We start from the raw sequence: 20693 nt of genomic DNA on the forward strand, positions 1-20693 counted from the left end.
TAGGCCTAGCATCATTAAGCCTTACACAACAAAAGCCAAGCAGCAGCAATGCAAGTCAGGTTAAGTTCTCAGCAGCTTTTATGGTGAGAGTTTTGAATGCAGGGTTTCTTGTTCTGGACCAAGTACAAAGCTGTACTTGTTTATCCTTTCTACCATAAATGTGTGCTTAGCTAAAAAAGAACAATCAGTTTGAGGAAACATTCCTAAAAAAAATACATGGGTTTCATTTTTTTATTATTCAAAAAAAAGAGGAGAAAAACAAACACGGAATTTCAGTATACGCCCGAGTTTTTTTCCAAGAACACTTGTATTTGTTGTTAGATCAGTAAGTCAGCTTTGCTGGCCACATCAAAGCTATTTAATTTATCTGTGATCAATCTAGGGTAAGCCTGTAAGAAAATAGCTTTTTTTTTTTTTTTTCATCAGCTAAAAAGAGTAAGCAGGAAAAAAATATCCTAGACATCAAACTAATCAAACTGTACAAGTTTTTGGTCTCTGGCAGATCCTTAAAAGTGATTTCGGAGAACAAAGCCGTCTGTTTTAAAGTTACTTACAATCAGAAATATTTCCCATCTTTTTCCTTTCAGGGAAGTCCCAGTGCTTTATCCCAAACTCACTGAGGCTGCTGAGGTTTTCTGCAGTGATTTTCATGCACTTTGGAACAGGTCTCTGGTACATTTAGATTTCTGCCAAGCAAAAGGCTCTGAACTAATCCCTATACTCCTATGCTAGAATGGGTGGGAATGGGTTTAATTCTCACTGTACTCAGAATATCTTGCACAATGTTTAACATTGCAAATTTCCCCCAATATTAATAGCTGATTTGCATGAAAACCAAAGGCAAAATACAGTCCTAAGCGAGCAGTGAAAAACAGAATAATGTTCTAAAGTAATAAAGCAACATGTAATCTGTGGTCTGATAATCTGACAAATAGATTAATTTTATTTAACTGTCCACATTACTTCTGATTCTTACACTTTTGCCATGCAGAATGAGGGAACTAATTTTGCATCCACTAGAAATAATGGGACTTGTGCTATTTAGTCCAAGTAGAAGACCCTAGATTATTTTGATGCAATTCATAATTTGGGTTGTCAAGAATGGATTAACATTTAGATTAAGAACTTTGCTTAGTAAACTGAATTGATAACATACAGCTATGTGTCTTGATCTTGTGGTACACTGTGACTGCCAAGGATAATACCACATTGCTATACTATGTGTTGGTTTAATTAATTGGGAAAGAGGAGGATGAGAAATTACCTGATCAAAACTTGTTAACAGCTACTCAGGGCAAGGCTGAGAGAGATGATAAGGCAAGAAAAGAACAAGATTCACAGGCTAAGAACTAAATCTAAAAAAAGTCCAGATGGAAAATGATGTGCAAGTTTTTCACTATAGCATTAAGATGATTCCAAAAGCAATGTGGTGGATTTGTATTCAGACAAAATCTTTAAAATGAGATTTTGTGCACTGAACAGCAACTTGATGCAGAAATCCTTTAAAGAAGTTGCATCCTGTGCCACGAAGACAACGTAAGTACCAGACAACCTTGGTACCACTAACTGTAATATATTTTTCATGGTGCAATGCTTTTAAATTTCTCAGGCTTTGATCAAAGCGTAAGTTTTTCTACCTGGAGTGCCCATCAATGCTAGCAATGCAATATCCAGGCACAGAGGTCCTGAAACTGCATATGAATGACATTCCTATTTCTTAGTGACAGATCAGAAGTAGGAAGCTACTACTTTCGCAAAAAATTTCTTTCAAAATTCAGCTTCCTCACATCTTTATTCCCCTCTTAATTAGGAATGCAACAGTAAAATTAGTCATTTGTAGATTGTGATTTTTAGAATTACTGGGATGCCTCTACTATCTGAAAGGTTAGAGCAGCTTTCTTTCAAAACACCTGCTGTGTTATTACTGGAAGTAGTGCTTTTCTACAGCAATTCACACCCTCATCACTTCCCATCTGAGGAATGTCTGACTATCACTGTTACTCCTCAAAAGCTGTAATGAGACTGGAGCCACAGTGTGAAAACAAAACTTTTACAGATAGTTGGAACACTTCCATTTTCTGTTTGTTTGTTTGGCATCATTTCCACCCCTACCCCCCACTCCTGGAGAAAGCAACTAAGTACTCTGTGGAGGAAAGAGGCTTTACTCATCACCCTCACCTGATCAGTAAGGCTCTCTATTTGAGGCATGCTGCACAGCCCTCCTGAAAGAAAATATACACCTCAGTCCTTCCTACAAGTCTACTCAGGCTGTATTTCTAGAATAAACCTACAGCTTCTTGGCCCGAAGAAACACCAAAACCCTCTTTTGTTCATCATCACACGATCTGGAAATAAACAATGGGGTGACAGCAGTAGGTGTGATAACAGAACAATTGAGTACAATTTTTTTTTTTCAGTAGTGTGCACTAAATTAGAATTTGTCCAATTGTTACATTTGTTATGTTCCCAAATCGCACAAAAAGGTGCTGGGTCAACAACTCAGCTGGGGTAGATCAAAACAGCTGAACTGGATAGGTTTAAGTAAGCAGATCATCTCGTAGTTTTTGCGGTTTGAAGTAGGCTTCAGTCCCAAACACTAGACATCAGAAAATTCACCATTTCTCTTCACAAAAGGGATAGCAGAGGTTTTGGAGGTTTGTCTTACTTTTTACATGCAAGCTTTTTTCTAGCAAAGTACAGATCTAGCACTTTAAGCCTACTGACAATAAACTTGTTTTTACCTTTCACAGAACCCATACACAATGCCTCCCGCATCTCCTGGCATTTCTCGATGCAGGTGGAAAACTACTGCTGGGTGCATTTCAGGAGAAAATGTCCAAGAGCACACAGGCAGACAGTCAGAACTGGGGAAGAAAACGGACTCCAGCACTGCTGAGTCCCAACATTCACTCCTATACCTGAACTGCTATAGTCCAAAGCTCTTCTATAGACCTGATGATAAGACAGACTTCCTTTATTTTTAAATTATAAATAATGTACATGTGGCTCCTTTTTCTGGGTCCGTGAATAACATGATATTCCTTTCTGAAAAATAAAACTGCCCCCTTTCCATCTTATTTATAGAATTGTCTTTTGTAGCCCTGCCCCCCCATCTCACCCTGTAAAAAACAAAACAGAAGGCTTGGAAAGAGGCAAAAAGACGTCCCACTACCACCAAAAGAGTCTAGAGAGTCATACTAGATGCAAATTTTCCATTTCTGTATTTCTGCACAAAACAATTTATCTCCATCAACTCTTCAGCAAACTCTCTTTCCCTTGTACATAAAGCAGAACATTTGCATTGGTTCAAATGGCCTAATGTTTACAAAATTATTACAGAGGTACAGAAGACAGCATGGGCAGTGGGCAGACGCTGAGTACATGACATTTTCAGGCATTCCCTGATTTTATGGAGGATGCTACTCTGCAGAGGTGTCAATTATAATGAAAATGGAAAAGCATTTAAAATGCCTATGTATCCGATAGGGGAATGCTTCCTGTAGCGTCATCAAAGTCCTTGCCGGAATGACTTTAGCACAGACTATTCAAAAATTACAACTTCTTAATTATAGGTGACCAGAAATAGCATTTCCGTATCTCACTTTACATAAGAAAACCTGAGTACTATTCAGGAAATGTAAGAAGGTCTCCCAAGTAATTTTTTAAAAGGGTACCAACAAGGGTTAACCCAGTATCACTGTTTTGGCAGTAAATTTGAGTGGACTCAGATAGGCCTGCAGCTTTTGAAGGACTGTGAGAGTGCTGGCAGAGGTAAACAGGCAGGGAGGCTCCAGCTGCCGGCAACATGAGGTTGACATTAGAGGGCTCCCTTGGTGATGTGCTGGCTCAGGGCTGGGGATAGCCCAGGTCTGGACTTGCTGGCTTGCTGCTGGGTTTGCTAGCTTCAGTCACAGCTGACAGGAAAAGCGAAGTCTCTCCGGTGAGAAATGAAGTATGAGCATGACAATTGTTAGAAAAACAGCAGATGCACTAATAAAATTACAGGAGTTTTGATGAAACTGGGCTATAACAGAGCATGAGGTTTAGTGCTGATGAGCAGCTTAGTGATAGAGCATGATGAGAAGAGCTGCTTCTGAGGGACCACATCCCTAGCTAGTACAAAGCAACAGAATAGCAGTAATTAGACCTAAAACTCAGTAACATTTAGGCTGAAATCCATAACAAAGTTTCGTATGTACAACAAAGTCAAACAAGCAGGTGATGGGTCTGTTAGTGTGATTCAATTTTGTTACCATGAGTACAAAGGTAAAATACTTTCCTGTTAAGACAAGGTTTACACACATCTACATCCACCTTCCTGGTGAAACGACATTTTCATTTCATGTTATTTCAGATGTGAAGGATCTCATCTGCTCTGCTTGCCTAGACATCTCCACAGCAGTTGGCAAGGGAGGCAAGAGCACTTCTGGTGGGTAATTCCTCCCAGTGGAAGATGGATGGAACAAACAGCTCTCTGGAGATGCCCATCTTTCTGCCCAGGCTAGCAAGAAGGTCTCAGAGTTTGGTGGGACTGAATGCCTAATATCCAAATAGCTGAAGCCAAGCAAGACAAAACTCATGATGCTCTAGATGGTTTCAGAGAGCACCAAGCAACTTCAGCAGTTTAAAGGAAGTTTGGTGGATACAGAAGATAATTAATGCCTTACTCTCACCCCTTTTGGGAATCCCAGCTTTCCCTCTGATCAGATACTCGTGGAAGTCCTTAATTCTGCTTCATAGAACCACAGAATGGTTACAACTGGAAGGGACCTTCAAAGATTACCTACTCCAGCCCCCTGCAATGAGCAGGGGCATCTTCAACTATATCAGGTTGCTCAGGGCCCCGTCCAGCCTGGCCTTGAACACTTTCTATGATGGGGCATCCATAGCTTCTCTGGGCAACCTGTTCCAGTGTCTCACCACCCTCATTGTAAAAAATGTCTTCTTAACCTGAATCTGCCTTCTTTCATTTTAAAACTGATGCACAGTCCAGCCCTAGGGAAGGTAAGTGAACACAGACTGGGCTTAATGTTTTCCCTCTTATCAGCACTCCTCTAAAGAAGTTTTCCAAAAACACACACTCCATTTTCAGTCTGATGACATAAGCAATCCTAATGTCTAGGTGTTTGCAGAACATAACCTACAGTAAAAACCAGTGAGACTGTCACATGAGAAAAGTTTCTCACCTTCTGAAATATTTTCAGAATAAACCTGCTAGAGATGGTTTCAGTATTACCTTTCTATTACCCTTCTTTGCTTTGAAGTCTTTTTTTATTCGACTTTTGGAACAAATATTTCACAGGATTATTTGTCGCTAAGGAACACCATGGAGAACTTGGATATTCTCTCTTTCTGCCCATAATTTGTTACTGTGCATACATTTTTATTCCATGTTGTTCCTTTCCTTCTAAATTCTTGTACCTCTACTAGTTGGCAACTGTTACCATAGAGCAACACTTTTTTTCCATAAAGAGGCATTTTTGAAAGTGGTTATTTCTGCACATGGCATTTCCAAATGTTTTGCTTTGTCTTAACTAAATGCCCACCTTTCTTCAGAGTTCCCCTGAGAATCATGGGACAAGAAGACTAATAATAATCCATTTACGACAGTATGTTGGGACTAATCACATCCTTACAGATGGTAGATACAGATTTCTTTATAACCGAGACTGTAGTTTTTCTATAACCTATTTTTTAACTCCATGTAAAGAGATTCTTAAATCAGATCACTAATAACCCAAAAATCTGATGAAAAAAAAAAAAAAGCTTTTCCACATAAGATAGCTGCTTTGAAAACCAAGACACTGAACTCCCATTCAGTTTTAAGGGAAAGCAAGTCACAACAAAGATGTCTTTTAAAAGTCCCAGTTCAAACCTCAAAAACCCTGTGACATAAATGATGCTGTTTCCATTTTGCAGACTGTGCCTTTGACATGCAGAAAGGGTTGTGCAGCTTGCTCAAGATCCTGCTGAAGAGATCCTGCTCTAGTGGAGATCTGCTGACTCCCCACAAGTATAAGATTCAACGCTGTCCTCTTTCCCCAAATGCTTGAAGAACTTCCAGCAATTCATAGAATAGTTTGGTTTGGAAGGGACATTTAATGGTCATCTAGTCCAATCCCCTGCAATGAGCAGGGACATCTTCAACTAGATCAGGTTGCTCAGAGCCCCATTCAGCCTGGCCTGGAATGTCTCCAGGGATGGGGCATCTGCCATCTCTCTGGGAAACCTGGGACAGTGTTTCACCACCCTCAGTGTAAAACATTTCTTCCTCGTGGCTAGTCTGAATCTCCCATGTTCTAGTTTAAAACCATTGTCCCTTGTCCTGTCATAACAGACCCTGGTAAAAAGTCTGTCCCCATCTTTCTTATAGGCCCCTTTTAAGTACTGAAAGGCCGCAATAAGGTCTCCCCAGAGACTTCTCTTCTCCAGGCTGAACAACCCCAGCTCTCTCAGCCTGTCCTCACAGGAGAGCTGTTCCAGCCTCTAATCATTTTCGTAGCCCTCCTCTGAACCCTCTCCAACAGGCCATGTCTTCAACAAGACAGCAGAACAAATGAGAAGACAAAAAAAGAGGGAGGAGGGAACAAGACTCTAGCATAGATGGGATATTTAACAGTGCTCCAGATGAGCAGAAAGGATACGGTGATAGCATCTTCATTCATCAACATCTTTAACACCCTGACCTGGGGAGGATATAGCTTTGCCTCAGGACTGCTGACTTTCTCTTACAGGTGATGCTCCCATCTGGCTGCAGGGAGAGAATTCATGTGCTTGTGAAGCAAAATTAGTCTGTCATGATATACAAGACTGACCATCAAAAAAAAGAAATCAAGGGCTAAATGTAAATCAAAACCATCACAGAGCCCCCGTGTCCTCCCAGGCCTCATTTCAACACCCAGTTGTATCCCCTAACAGTTCATTTTTCTGGCATTAGAGGTCAGAACCCCATTTGTCTTTTGCCCTATTTTTTAATTTATCTTAGCATTGGTCTTATCTTAAGCTGCTTCTAATAATCAAATTTTGCCTATTTTTCTTCAGCTGTCTCTCCCATAGCTGCCCTCTATAGTATTGATTAAAAAGCCATCGGTTTGTCCATCTTGCAGACACAATGTTTTGTTCACAGCACCTGGTAAGAAGCACTCTTTTTTTTCTGAAAATATGCAAGCAGAAAATAAACTCAAGAACGCTGATGCAAAAATAACTTGTTTTGGCAAGTTCAAGTATTTTGTGTGTGTGTATCTGCAAGGTGTTAGTAGCAAAGCTGATTTCTACTTCATCCTAAATATTATAGAAGAATAACCAAAACAAAACACAGAACCCCCAAATACCACTGCTTGCCAAGTGGGAAAAAAACCCAAAACACACCGGTAGAAGAAAAATATTTACTTCCCAGCATCTAAAATTATTACGGGAATTAGAGACCATCTAGAAAAACGTCTTTTAAAAAAACACTGAAGTGTTATTTTAATAACTTGAAACAAGAGACAGAGCCAGCACTACTGATCCACGAAGTCTGTTCTTCCCTCTCCTAGCAGGCTGCATTAAGGACCGACTGCACTACCCCTGCAGCCCCATCTCTTTGTCAACCATCAGCCCAGGAGAGTTCAAATCACAACTTCAGAAGTAAAGCACCTCTCCTGGAAATGGAGAACCAGGAACAAAATAGTCTAAACTGGCCAAAACATAATCCCAGGTCATGGTGACAAGACTGGATTTCCACATTCTCGGCTATTGTGCATTGCCTGCCCTTCCTAAGAAATTAAAAAGCAGCTTTTTCACTTCATTCAAGTTGTCAGTAAAAATGGATTCATATGGCAGAAATATGGTAGAAGGATAACAACTTGCAGTAGCACTTGTTTACATCTGCTTCACTTTAATACCTTAAGCCTAAATCTGGCTTGTTTAATTTGCTTTTCCATCCTGAATCATGAGTCCTCTGGTAATTTGATCTATGTTGATGTGCTAAATCACACCTATTATATACATGTCTCTTAAAAAATAGTGTTTTGACAGGGTTCTATTTTTTACAATTTACTTCCTCATCGTGGTCACAGTCAACCTGAAATAAGGCCCCAAAACTGAGCAGTCATGAAATTTGCACCTGCATTTACTGAACATTCTTACTGTCTTTTTTCAGCCTAAGAACAATAAATTAGAGCAGAGTGCAGGGTCCCAAACTCCCAGCTGTGCCTTATCCACAAACAGAAACCTGTCAGTCATGTGAACTTGGCCACGTTGGAGCTGACAAGCCCTGCCAAGAGACAGCACAGCAGTAATGGCCCATGTTGCTTCCAGGGGAGCAAACACCCCTGCATGGTGCTCTGAAGGTGTTTAGATATACCAGCTGGGACAACCGTGCTTCACTCTGAATGTGTGCCACATAAACACACTTTTTACAGCTGAGAGTTTTAAGGACTGGCATTCATGTATCCAGCTGCATAAAAGTCGCACTTAAAAAAAAACCAAAAACTCTCTTTTTCTGGCCTTTGCTTCGTATTTGAATTATACTTGACAAAAAGGATGAACAGACTAAACTTTGTAAATACACGGCTGATAGTTCCCCACTGTGTACTGCACACCACCTTAGCACTCCCACTAAATACGTAGAGGTGTGTAGCACAGTAATAAAAGTTACAGGGGACACTGACTGGGGACCCTTTGCTTGCAGACAATATCTTCATATTGTGTTTGACCTCTGCAGAATGCACTGCTGAGGAATCTAACTGGAACTAATGAGTGACAAAAGAAGGTCAGAAAAAAGTTAGACATGGATGAGGAGACGTTCCACAGAAATGACGGACATCTGGATGTATATTCAGTAAGAACTCTGCTCCTGAATGATCAGTTTGCATGTAGTTTGAATACTGCTCAACTCGTTGGGACAATGCACCATTGGTCTTAACCACTTCTGTACATGTGTTTGTGTTTCTAAACTTTCTTCCAGTGGTAAAGAGTAAAGAACAAATATTGTGTTCTTCTTGCTTAAAACTTTTTGGTAGGGTGCAGCGCCATCGACTCAGGCATGCTTCTTGTAAATGTGGATGGTGGTTAGAAAACAAAACAACAAAACGAACCTGAAAGTCTTTCTAGAAGTTGCTGAAGGGAATTTTATTATGACTAAGAGGCTGGATTCACTGCACAAAACAGTTATTAATATTGCTAGTGATAAAACATAAAGGTTAAACAACTGAGGACAAGATTGCCAGATGTAAAATAGAAAGTTTCCAATTTAGGAGCAGCAGAGAAAGAACATGAATTAATATGCAAGGACCAAATTAGTAAAATAAAAATCTTCCAAGTCAAACCAAATGCCACTGAAAATAAACTCAGGAACTCTCCTCATTCTCTTCTCCTCCCTGCATTCCAAGGAGGATTGAACTTAGAATAACCACAGGGAATTTTAGAGAAATCTTACACTAAAACACTGAACAAAGGCTTTAAAAGGTAGAGACACTGTATGTGCTTAAAAGACACTTATTCAGTACTCTTTTTGTCTGAGAAATGATAAATGTTTTGGACTTAAGTTTTCTCATGAGTTTTATCTATAGGGAGATTGGTCATGATTCTTCAGTAGTTTTCAAACTGGGGTAATAACTGATAATTTCTACCTGGTTTATTAACTGGACAAAAAATCAAACACACACACACACCAAACCAAACCAAACCAACAACAAAGCAACAAACACATCAACAACCAAATACTTGGCAAATACACAGAATCCACTGGTTGTTGACTTTTTGTCATAGCCTATATTTCAGTGCTAGCTTTGTTAGCTCTGTGCACAGCAATTCACTGTCAGGCTGGGGATCCAATGCTGCAGTATTCTTTGGCAGATGGGTCTTACACACACATTTCTGGCATGAGCTGGCAGACGTCCCACTCCAAGAAGAAAAGCTATTTCACTGCTAATAAGTCAAGTTTATTATATAATATGGTAGGGCTTAAAAAATAGAGTCCCTTTGGTATTCCTCAAATTGAGAAGATGCCATGGATTGTTCAGTCCATGACAAGGACTGTTATGGACTTTAAACTGGACTCCCGGCAAAAGGGTGTGGTAGATTAAACATCAGCACCACTGCACTGATGGTTGGCTCAGCTGTGGCACAGCTTTTCTGTTGAACTTGCATTCTGGAAAGATCCCACAGGATCTGACAGAAATAGGAGCTCCCGCACACAACCATGATCCCATCACAAAAAGCAGACACACACAGGGGAGTGCACTGACAATAAATGAGAGTCATATGTAAGAAAAACCCAATAGGGGACAGTTCATTTAAGCCTGAACAATCAGGAAGAGCAGAATGTCAAATGCTGCAATCAGATGGACAGAATTTAGGACTTCTAAGACAGCAAACAGGGCTTGTCATCTGGGCATGGCGCTGCACCTCTTATATGGCTATATGATATGTTTGCACGTGCCTCTTCTCCCATATGGACAGGCACTAATATTCCCACACAGAAATCAACAACCAAGGGTAAATCAGTGACACTCAACATTAGGAGAATAATATCAGCACTGATACCTCTGATCTAATCCCTGATCACCTAGCAATATCACCTGCAGGTTTAAACATCTGATAGACCTGCATGGTCACTAGAGAGAGGTAAGGACTTCCTGATTCAAACTAACCTAAGGTAAGCATCCCAAATAAACTGGAAGGATTTCCCCCTCCCTCCATAACCATTCAGTGCTCTCCACTGACTGTGGCACAAGTGTAGATGACTTGGTCAGATTATGCACATACCTTTTAGCTAAAAGCAATATGAAATAAATCTCACCTCATGTCCCAGAAAGAACCTGACAAACTCCTTCAGGAAACACCCTTGTCAGGTCAGAGAGAAACTAATTAGCACTTAAGAGGGTTTCCTGCCAGCCAGCTACAATCAGTGGCTCACTACTGTTTACAGTTACATTAGCTGTAGTGGCACATGCAGAAGAGTTAAGATGCAAATCAACCTGTCTATCAGAAGACAGGCACCGCTATCCAAGCATCTCTGATAAGATACAAAGATACAATTGGGAAGGAAGGTCAAAATGCTCTCAAGTGTGCAGATAAGAACAATATATGTCTTTCTGCTGGCAAACTGGATAAGATCAAGGTTTCCTTCATAGCTTTGCAGGTGCATGGCAGAGGGAAGTATAGCAAGGGGAGGCTGACAAAGAGAACATGGGAATTATAAAAAGTAAGAAAAAGAAAATACAGAGGGCATCTGAACCCCAAATATAAGTGTTGGCCCACACAAAAATAATGCACTACAACTGTGAGATCAAACTTAGTTGGGTTGGGTTGAATTTGATTTCTTATAATCTACTTTTGCCCCAAACAGATGACGTCTTTCTAATGCACTTAATGAACTTCCTGCATCTTTAAGGGTTTGGCTGCTAAATCTGCCTGCTAAAATTGCCCACCAGCATCTCCTCTGAGAAATCTTACTCCATATCTGTATTTTGATAGATCCTGAACATGCTCACAATTGTATTTAGGTGACTGCTGTTCAGCACTTTGTGTTGGCCTTGTTATCATGGGAGATTTCACGACAACTTGCCTAACAACATGTTAGTGAAGAAAAAGACATCAGCTAACATCATAGCCAAAACAGGCATATTCAGGTTGTCAGTGGAAGGCAAGAAGGTGAACAGACAAGGGGCAAGCATATAGGTATACATCTGTGCAATCTAGAAAAAGCCTAGTAAGCATAAGATAATATACAAAGGTAAAAGAGCTATGGTTACAAATGGTGTCTCTTCATAATGGACTTTATCTCCAAAGGTCAGGACTGAAAACTCCATCAAAACTACAGAAATATCAAATATTGTGCAATGGCGTTCACACCCTCAGTGTTAATACAATAGCAGCATAAATAGATAAGAACTGGAGTGCAGTTGTCAGTCCAACATTTAAACTCTTACTTGAAGTAGGTCAGTATTTCCAAGCAACCAGAACATAAAAACAAAACAAGTGACCACCAAGCCTATTATAACAAATCTCCAGCAGAGTCTGGGTTTATGAAATGACTGGGCATGATGCAAATGTTTGCCGCTGCACTGAAGAGACTGGGCTATTTTTCACTCTAGAGAAACTGTGCTCAGACAAGCATTGTAATAAAATAGCAGAGGAGACAGTAGATGTTCCCCACCCCTAAAATGCATGCCTCACTCCTGAAAACACACGCCTTGCCAGCTCAAGACTGTCGTTTGACCAATGTGGCCCTAAGGATATAGGCTGATCATGGCAGAGATCGTCACCTGCAACAGTCTCAGAATAAAAACACTTATCCTGTTGCAGCAAAGAACTAGGTGATAGTTTACCAGCTCATATGGGTTAGATATCCTCAGCAGCCCACAGGACAGAACAACCTGTTAGCTGGGTGGCTAGTGGCTTTCCACAGACAGGCCGTGCAGCTATATCCTAGAAACAGTCCAAGAGAGAGAGTTGTTCCTCTCAGCTCACGTCCTGCGGGCACTGTAAGCTCTTTACTTCCCCCCCTCTTATTTGCTTTTCCTGGACACGCAGCAAAAATTAAACCATTTCATCCAGAAACTCGCAGGTTACCTTCCTCAAACTAAATCTGAGGCTTGCTTTATGGAATATTTCAGAATCAAAGATGTGTTTATGTATGTACGTTTATTTCCTCATTTAAGCTCAATATTAGGGCCACTCAAGCTCCAGGGACAGGACCTTTGCACCTGCTCTCCCCTCCACACCACCACAAGCACCTACCTAGGAGAAGCTACAAGCTGGTGTCTTTCATATATTTGCTGCATTTTGGGTGTGGGTCAACTTTTGTGCTTGACATACATCAGAGCAAGCTGCTGCCCATACCTGCACAAATTTATCAATAAGAGGTCAGTGTCCTGGCTTTTAGTATCGAGCTGGCTTCTCACTTTATGATTCTGCCATTCACTGAAATCCACTGGCCCAGCGCATGGAGACTCCCGCTGTCTTGCTTCCCCATTCTGGTGCGACAAGGTGAGTAGGTATTGCTGCAGGGTAGCAGCAGGGTTTAGATTGCGTTTCTACTGCAGATCTCTTCTGGGTACAAACATGACTGGCCACCAACATAGTTGCATTAGTGCCAACTCCCAAGTGAAAACACTGAGGCTGAAGGTAAGCCATGGAAACTAGATCGCCTCGTCAACTATGTGAAGTGAAACAAATCGTTCTGCTTTTCATGAACTTAATTGCTCTCAATATCTGTGGTTGCTAAAACCAAGCCTGCAAGGCGTAAATCCTGCAAATTGGGCGTATCCCTGAAGCTGTGCATTTGGCTTGTAAGCTGCATTGCTTTCATTGTGTATATACACAAAAACTCCACATACCCCAAAGGCCTAGTGTTGCAGGGGGACAGGCATGTCTTCAGACTGCTCTTGGGCAAATGGGAAGCATGCTGGATTACACAGCAAGGGGAGATTTGGCACTCAGACTTCTCCTGCTACTATGACAAGATAGGCAGCCTGTCCACCCATAAGGGTTGCGAAAGCCTGAATGAGGTGTCTGACTAACTCCTGCCCAGTAGCAGGGACCCTCCTTTCTGGATTTTCATCTTCCTTGTCAGCCAACATTAGTCAGGAGGAGGAGAGAAAGCCACAAGAAGCTGTTAAAGTCTTCTTTATTCCCTGGAGTCCTCCAACATGCCATAGTAAAATTAAGGCCTCCCAGGCAGAGCCTGAGAGCACTACTCTAATGAGTACTTCTGGAGGATTAGTCTGCTAGCAGGAGGAATGCCCTGAGTGAGTTATGTCATGCTAGCTAATAAGCAGTTCCATAAAACATTGATCTGTAGCATGGTTGTCAGGGTTTTCAGTTCTGGTTTTCAGTTCTGCTGACTAGGTTACACGTGGAAGGTAGAATCTGGAATCACAGTATCAGGAAGAGCTGAACGATACATGCAGTTCTTTCCTCTTGTGCAGTTTCTTTGGAAATGTACTCTGGCAGAATCAAATAGATCTGTTATTCTTTCAGCCACCTCTAGCAATAATCATGGTTTCAAGATAATACTGACACGTAAGAGCAAGCAGATCTGCACACGAGGTGGCCACTTATACTTCTGGGCTGTGGTCTGCTTAGCACAAGCTATGCTGTCTCTCCAGAGTGCAGCACATATCTGCAAAAATAAATCTGGGGACATCACTAGGTCTTTCAGTGGAGATTAACAGCATCTTCTTTGGCGGCTAGCCAGGGGCATGTGAAACAGCCTACAACTGCTCTCATGACATTCTATACAAATGAAAGAGCTTAGTAAAAAGAGGCAAACATATTTCTTTTCCAGAAGTGAAGCTCAGGCACTTAGAAAATTTGCCCTACACTGAATAGCAAATAAACTGCATATGTATAGTTGGACAGACAGATGGGCTCTCCTGCGCATTGCAGCTGGCTACATCTCAAAAGATTAGCAGAGACATCCCTTGCTACTAGGATAAACTCTCCTGCAGAATGAAATTCCTCCCTATCAGTCTAACAGAAGAGCTTCTACTACATCTTCCAGTGAGTTTACTCACTGCCAGCCCAGCCCAAACTCCTCCTTTCAGCTTTCTGTACACCAAGCTCACTCACAGAGGAAACTGAGTAATCCCAGGTAGTTTCCTTTTGAATCACATCTAGTGACATTTGTGTTCTGGAAGGGATGAAACAAGCTTATTTCTTCTGGTGAGAAATGTCTTACCCCGCCAGCACATTATGGGACAAGCAGCTGCTCTTGTCTATTTGGGTAGCAGTGGGAGAGAATCACAAGCCAGCTCCTCAGCGACTGGTACTCCCAGCAAAACAAGGCACCTAAGAAGTGAAGTGTTTGCAGGGCAAGCCATCATGTGGCTATTTTAGAGGCCATGAGTGGGATCTGCTGTGCCATTGGTAATGCTGCTGCATCTTTTTTTCTCGAAGGCTGGAATGGCTTTCACTGACAGGTTGACAGAAGGAAGGGCGAATGGAGAGCATTTTGGAAACTGTGCGAAACACGTTGCCCATATCGAACTCTCTTCTCTCCTCCTCTTGAGTTTTTCAAAAAGAAATTAACATTTAATGTAAAACAGCCTGCTTTGATAGCTGCTTGAGTGCCCCATTAAACATTTTCCACCCCTCAGGGGAGACAAATATCCGGTCATAAACTGCAATTTGTCATGGATTTTCTAAGTCACAGGTTGACAGAAGAAGCTGTTATCACTCTCTGATCAGTATGCAGAGACCATTACACTCTTCAGCAATACTCTTCAATGGACGCAACAAGAGTTCAAGAGGAGATTTAAAAAGCAAAACCCTTTGGTTTTGAACATAAGGCTCCTAGAAAAACATCAGCAGAGATTATTTCACCAACACAGCACTGAGTGAGTAACAAAATGTAATTCCCTGCTGGATGAGTGCCACTATTTGTTGTGATTGTAGTTATCACTATTCATCTTCTATTTACATACCATGTAAATGTATACCACACTTTGTAACAGCACACCGAAAACAAAGCCCCTGCTTAGAAGAGTTTTAACACTTCTGCTCCAGTGACGAATTTAATCCTATCAAATATTTAGCAGCAACAGCAGTAGCAATGCATGCATTCTGGAATTATTTAGAGCAAACATTTACATGTACAATCCACAACACCTGCCAGAGTTGGTGAGCACTGGAGGACAGCAACTGCAAAGAAAAAAATCACCCTCCCATCCTCCAAGTCCTAGATAATAATGCAGGAAAGTAACCAGCCAAACAAGACTTCACCGTTAAGGGTGTGAATTTGCAATCTCCAGTCTTCAACCTCCATCCCTGGGTGATGGAAATGAGGAAGAAGAACAAAGAGAGTAGACTAAGATGATCTCAGGTTTGCAATGGTTATGCACACAAAACCATTTTCTGCAGGCTGGGCTCTAAAGCCTTTGTAAACTTCCCTCCATTTAAACCAAATAAGAAAGAGTTTTGGCTGTGATCCAGCATTCCTAAATTAAGCACCTGCAGGGAATCTAAATTCCAAATGACCTGTGAAACTGTCCGCTTAAGTAAGTGCCTAATTTCCTCTGTATTGCCAAACAGGAGAGGTGCCCTTAAAGGCCTCCAGACAGAGGCCCTATTAATTTCTCTTGGCTAAGAAATCTTCCCTCTTTGCCTGTCAAGACCCTGACTGCTCTTACAGGCAGACCTGCAAAATCCATCGCAGAGCAACACAAGTCTGCAATTCTCCAACGTGTTTCATTCCTGGACATATGCTGCCAATTCAAACTTAACAGCTTCTTTCCATTTATTCGAAGAATCAGGTCTTTTTCTGTTCTAACTTCTGACTCTAGAAAGCAGTATCTTTTGAGGGACTCTCCAAAATAACCAGAATTGCTAAACAAAACCTGTCTTCTTTCTGTGAAAACAAGCTGCATCTGCCTTCAGCTTTTTTACTTCAGGTTGCATCATCCTTTGCTGTTCTGTCGTCTGATAAATGTTGCCAACTATGAGCCACTGAGTCATTGACCAGGCAGTGGCTGTATGAGAATGGGTCATCTGAGTCCACAGCACTGGGCGGACAGGAGGAAGACGGCCCAGTCTGCGCACCAGCTGTCAAGCTGTCAGCACAGCAGGAGAACAGCATTGTCCCCCACATCGGAATACTGACATGATCTGCCCACGTTGGCTGCTCTGGGGAACCTCCCAGTGGACACTGCCTGCCTGTTGTTGAACCTCCTCCTGATGAGCTGGGCTGAGTGTTAGTAGGTTCTGCCTACCCTTGCTCTCTCTCTGTCCTGTAGATCTTGCATCACTAACTGTTGCTGTGCCTAAGAGGGGATGCGTCCTTCAGCAGCCAGGAAAGCAGCACATGGAGGATGCATGACAGACCAGACAGGATCCCACTTGAATCTTTACTGGGTAATGAAACAGTATATAACATGCGATAGATGTTTTTTTTCTGCTGCTATTGATGGAAAAGTCTCTGTCTCAAGTTGCTGAGTGTTGTAATTCGCTGTCATTTGCTGTGGTCTGTGTTTGAGCGCTGTAGTCCGTGCTCAAGGCGGCTCTCTCGCAGCTGTGTGGGAGGCTGTCAGGAAAGGAAGCCCATAAAGGTGCAGACAACCACCCTGGCACTCAGATACATCCCATCTTGCAGAAGACCTCTGAGAGCTAGAGTACTGACCAGAAAGAGAAGAGTCGCTTGCTCTGTGGCAGCTCTAGGGGAGCACAGGACTGCAGCAATGTTCATTAACCTGCCCCACCTACAGAAGCATCTCCATCGAGGACAGCATTTGCATCACACTCTGCCTCTGCCACACCACAAGGAAGTGGCAGAGCCGGGGAGAGAGAGAGAGAGAGTCTGGCTTGGCCAAAAGGTGGTAAAACTGATAGAGTGATCAGCATCAAACGGATGTGGGGAGAAAAACTGTCATTTATTACCTACTTAGGTGACATTTATACTTCAACATTTTTTCCAGAAACAAAGAGTCCAAGGAAACAAAGTAAAAGTAACATCCAACCACTTTTATTTCCCCTGGCATGACATCTTTCTGAGAAAACATCTTTTTTTGAACCCACACCCAGCAACTTTCATGACCTTGATATAAATCTCTCAATCTTGGTTCCCTGTCATTTGAGTTAGTAAGAATCTTAGTTTTTATCTCCAAACCCAGCAAGTTTCTAGTCCCATCTCACTCACTGAGGCTGGGAGATATTCAAAAAGGTGACCTGGTGAAGTTTAAAAAAAAAAAAAGGCTAAAAAAGAGGAAAAAGTGAGCAGATTAAAACCATATAAGCAAATTATTTTAACCTCCTGGTTTTGTTTTTATTTTTTAACTGTGCGAGGCGAGCTTTTCCTTGGGAATCCTGGAAGGTGGAAACAGGTGAGCTGCTCCCAGGGACTAAGCTTCTGCAGAGGACAGTTGGTTCAGCTCTGCTCCCAGCCAGAAGGCTGTGCCTTGACAGGTGATGGACTTGCAAAGCTTCCATGTTTGCTGCTCCACAGGGATTGGGCCAATGTGTGCCCTTGATGCAAATTAAAAGGCAAACTACTACCAAAGTAATATGTGTCACTCAACAGTAACCCAAACTCTGCAGTAAAAGGAACAATTCTGACTTTTACTCTGGCACAGCATAAGCAGAACAAAGGGCAGGGCACTTTGCTGGGACTCCCAAAAGAGCACAAGTGAAATTACCGCCAAAGGTGCACATTTTCTCATAGTCACGTCTACTTTTTTGGCAGCAGAGAGAGGTATGGAAAATCACAGGGGGGTAGAAACATTCCAGAATTAATATCCCAGTGGTGGTATTTGTTAATATTTTGAACAGCTTCTACAACAGGTAGTTCTTTCTTTTCAACACAGAAGGCATGAGAGCTTATTTCTAAACTGATTTTGTTTGGTTAAGGTGAGATTAACCATCTTCTTTAGCACTATTTTACTTAACTGCAAAAATAGTCACTTACTAGCCCTCCTGCCACCCATTTACCCCAATGCCAGAACTGTTCAGAGTTGGGGACAGCTACAGGCAAGCAAGGCATCAGGCACAGCCTTAGGTTAGCGATGGCCTCTGTGATCTGGCTAGGTTATTTTTGGTTTAGTTCACACAAATAAGGCCATTTTACTTGTGTTCCCATGCATGCATATCTACTGGTGGTGGAATATCCCAGGGTGAGATTTCTTCTGCGATACGAGTTTGTGAAATAACAAGCTGAGTCCGCTGATGTTAAAAATGCAGCCTATTCTGAGTTATTTTTCGCTTTTTTTTTTTTCACATGCCTTTCTTGCAATAGGAGAGTTCCTCTCCGCCTTGGTGCTTACGTCAGCCGAGAGTACCCCTCCCAGACAGCCTGTGGAACCAGAGTGTAAGCTTCTTGGCACGTGTTTCGTTTCTGTTAGACTTAGAAGCATCAGAAAGAGAGCTAAAACCTGCTGTATCGGAAAATATGTTCTTCTCTCAGTCCCTAGAAAACCTTAGCCTTAGCTACTACAAAATGACTATGTGGCACGGAAAGAAAAGCAAAAAAAATTCTGTAAAGCTGGATTCTGAGGACATAAATGTTGGGGCAAAAGTCATTTCAGTATGATTTATGGATGTGAAGGCTGTGGTCTAAATGTATAGCCCAGATTAGTTAAAAAAAAAAAAAAATCCTGAAGGAGATAAATGATCTAATGCTCCATCCACGGGTTTTGGGAAATAGTGAAGTCACTGGGAATTATGACACTTGAGACAATAAATAAGAAACATTCACTTGAAAGTAAATGTTCAATGGAAAGTCTGCCTCACTCTTTAGAAAAGCAAACATAGCTCAGGCTCGCTAGTTCACGCCATGTAACCTCACAGTCCTAGCTCAAACGTAGAAACCTCTGGCCTCTACCCTTCCTTTGCTCACTGAAGATTTAATAGAAGATTACTTGAGTGAGGTCTCTCTAAAACCAAATTAATGCCCGCAGCTGGTGTAACTGACCACTCATGCTGATAAGTGTCCTCATAAAGGCTTGCAAATCAAACGCTGCTTGTGATGCTTACGTTCACTTTGCCATGCACTGTCCTTCCTTTACAGCATAAAACACTAACAAGCCTGGAGTGCACGTGTAGACCTATAAAAAATGTTGCTTACTCATAAATCGGTGATTTACTGCGGGACCTCACCGATCAGAGCAGATCCACTTTCACCTGAAGGTACAGGGCTGTAGGAACTCCCACAGTTCTGCATAAAGAGATGGGAGATGCCACCTCCAGGGACAACTCGGGAGTTTCTTCATGCTTGAAGTGGAAATGAAAGCCCTGCACAATGGACCTGCTCGCCACTCTGCTTCCACACCCCTGCTCGCCCAAGCCCCCGTGCCCAGCTGGGCTCCACCACCAGCTGCCACCGCGGCGCTCCCCATCCCCAGCACACACCCTGCCTCACCTGCTGTACACCAGACACTCCATGTGGTTGATCTCCTTGTCGGAGCGGTAGCGGCTGTAATCCTCCCACAGGTCCTTGATGGCAGTGACCGCCAAGATGAAGAGCACGGGGGCCAAGGCCAGCTCGGGCTGGAAGGCGTTGACGGCCGGCACAAAGTTGAGCAGCGCGATGAACACGAAGTAGACGTTGGCCAGGCGGTGGAACTGCTCGAAGAGGTTCTTGGGCAGGAAGGAGAGCGCCGTGTACTTGGTGGTCTTGAGGCGGTTGCTGGCCAGGACTGTCCTCTTGGACTTGTCCGCCTCGGCCTCAGGTAGCAGCAAGTTGGAGTGCACCAGCCGCGTCTTGCTCTCCTTCTTCTTCCTCCGCCTCCTCTTCCTCTGCCTCTCCTTCCCCTCCGGCAGCACTTGGGGCGCTCCCTCTCCTCCTGCCGTGCCCTCGGACATCGCTGCCGCCCTCCAGCCGCCCTGGCCCGGGCACAGCGGGCAGCTCCCACCGCCAGCCACGGCCCTAAGTTATCATCCTCCGCCGCCCGCCACGGCTCTCCTTTCCTCTTCCCCTCCGGGCGGGGGAGGAGGGCTCTCTCGAACCCTCTCCTAACCGCTCTACCGGGACCTCGCTCGATTTCTCCTCCTCCTCCTCGGCCGGGGAGGGGACGTGGGCAGGCGGCGAGCCGAGCCCTCCTCCCGCGGGCCTCGCCCCGTCCCACTGGCGGGCCGGGCCCCGAGCCGGCCGAGGGCGCGGGGGATGCGGTGACCACCGTCCCATTCGCCATGGCACCGCCGGTGGCGGAGCGCGGGCAGGGCCGGGCGGGGGGGGGGGCAAGAGGGGCGGGAGGGGGCGGTGGGGGCCCCGCGGGCGG

At 43.1% G+C, this 20693-nt stretch overlaps 1 protein-coding gene across 1 annotated transcript in view; it reads right to left on the reverse strand.

Annotated features, from left to right (window-relative positions):
- The window catches only part of ATP10A (ATPase phospholipid transporting 10A (putative)), a 115093-nt gene extending 94658 nt beyond the window's left edge, over positions 1-20435 (reverse strand). The window contains exon 1 of the mRNA XM_082076033.1: positions 19835-20435. Within this exon, the coding sequence (XP_081932159.1) occupies positions 19835-20277 (443 nt within the window). The 5' untranslated portion in view covers positions 20278-20435. The remainder of the gene's footprint in view (positions 1-19834) is intronic.
- Positions 20436-20693: the final 258 nt, after the last annotated feature.

This window comes from Streptopelia decaocto (assembly GCF_964273445.1).
Source record: "Streptopelia decaocto genome assembly, chromosome: 1".
In the NCBI taxonomy this organism is placed as follows: domain Eukaryota; kingdom Metazoa; phylum Chordata; class Aves; order Columbiformes; family Columbidae; genus Streptopelia; species Streptopelia decaocto.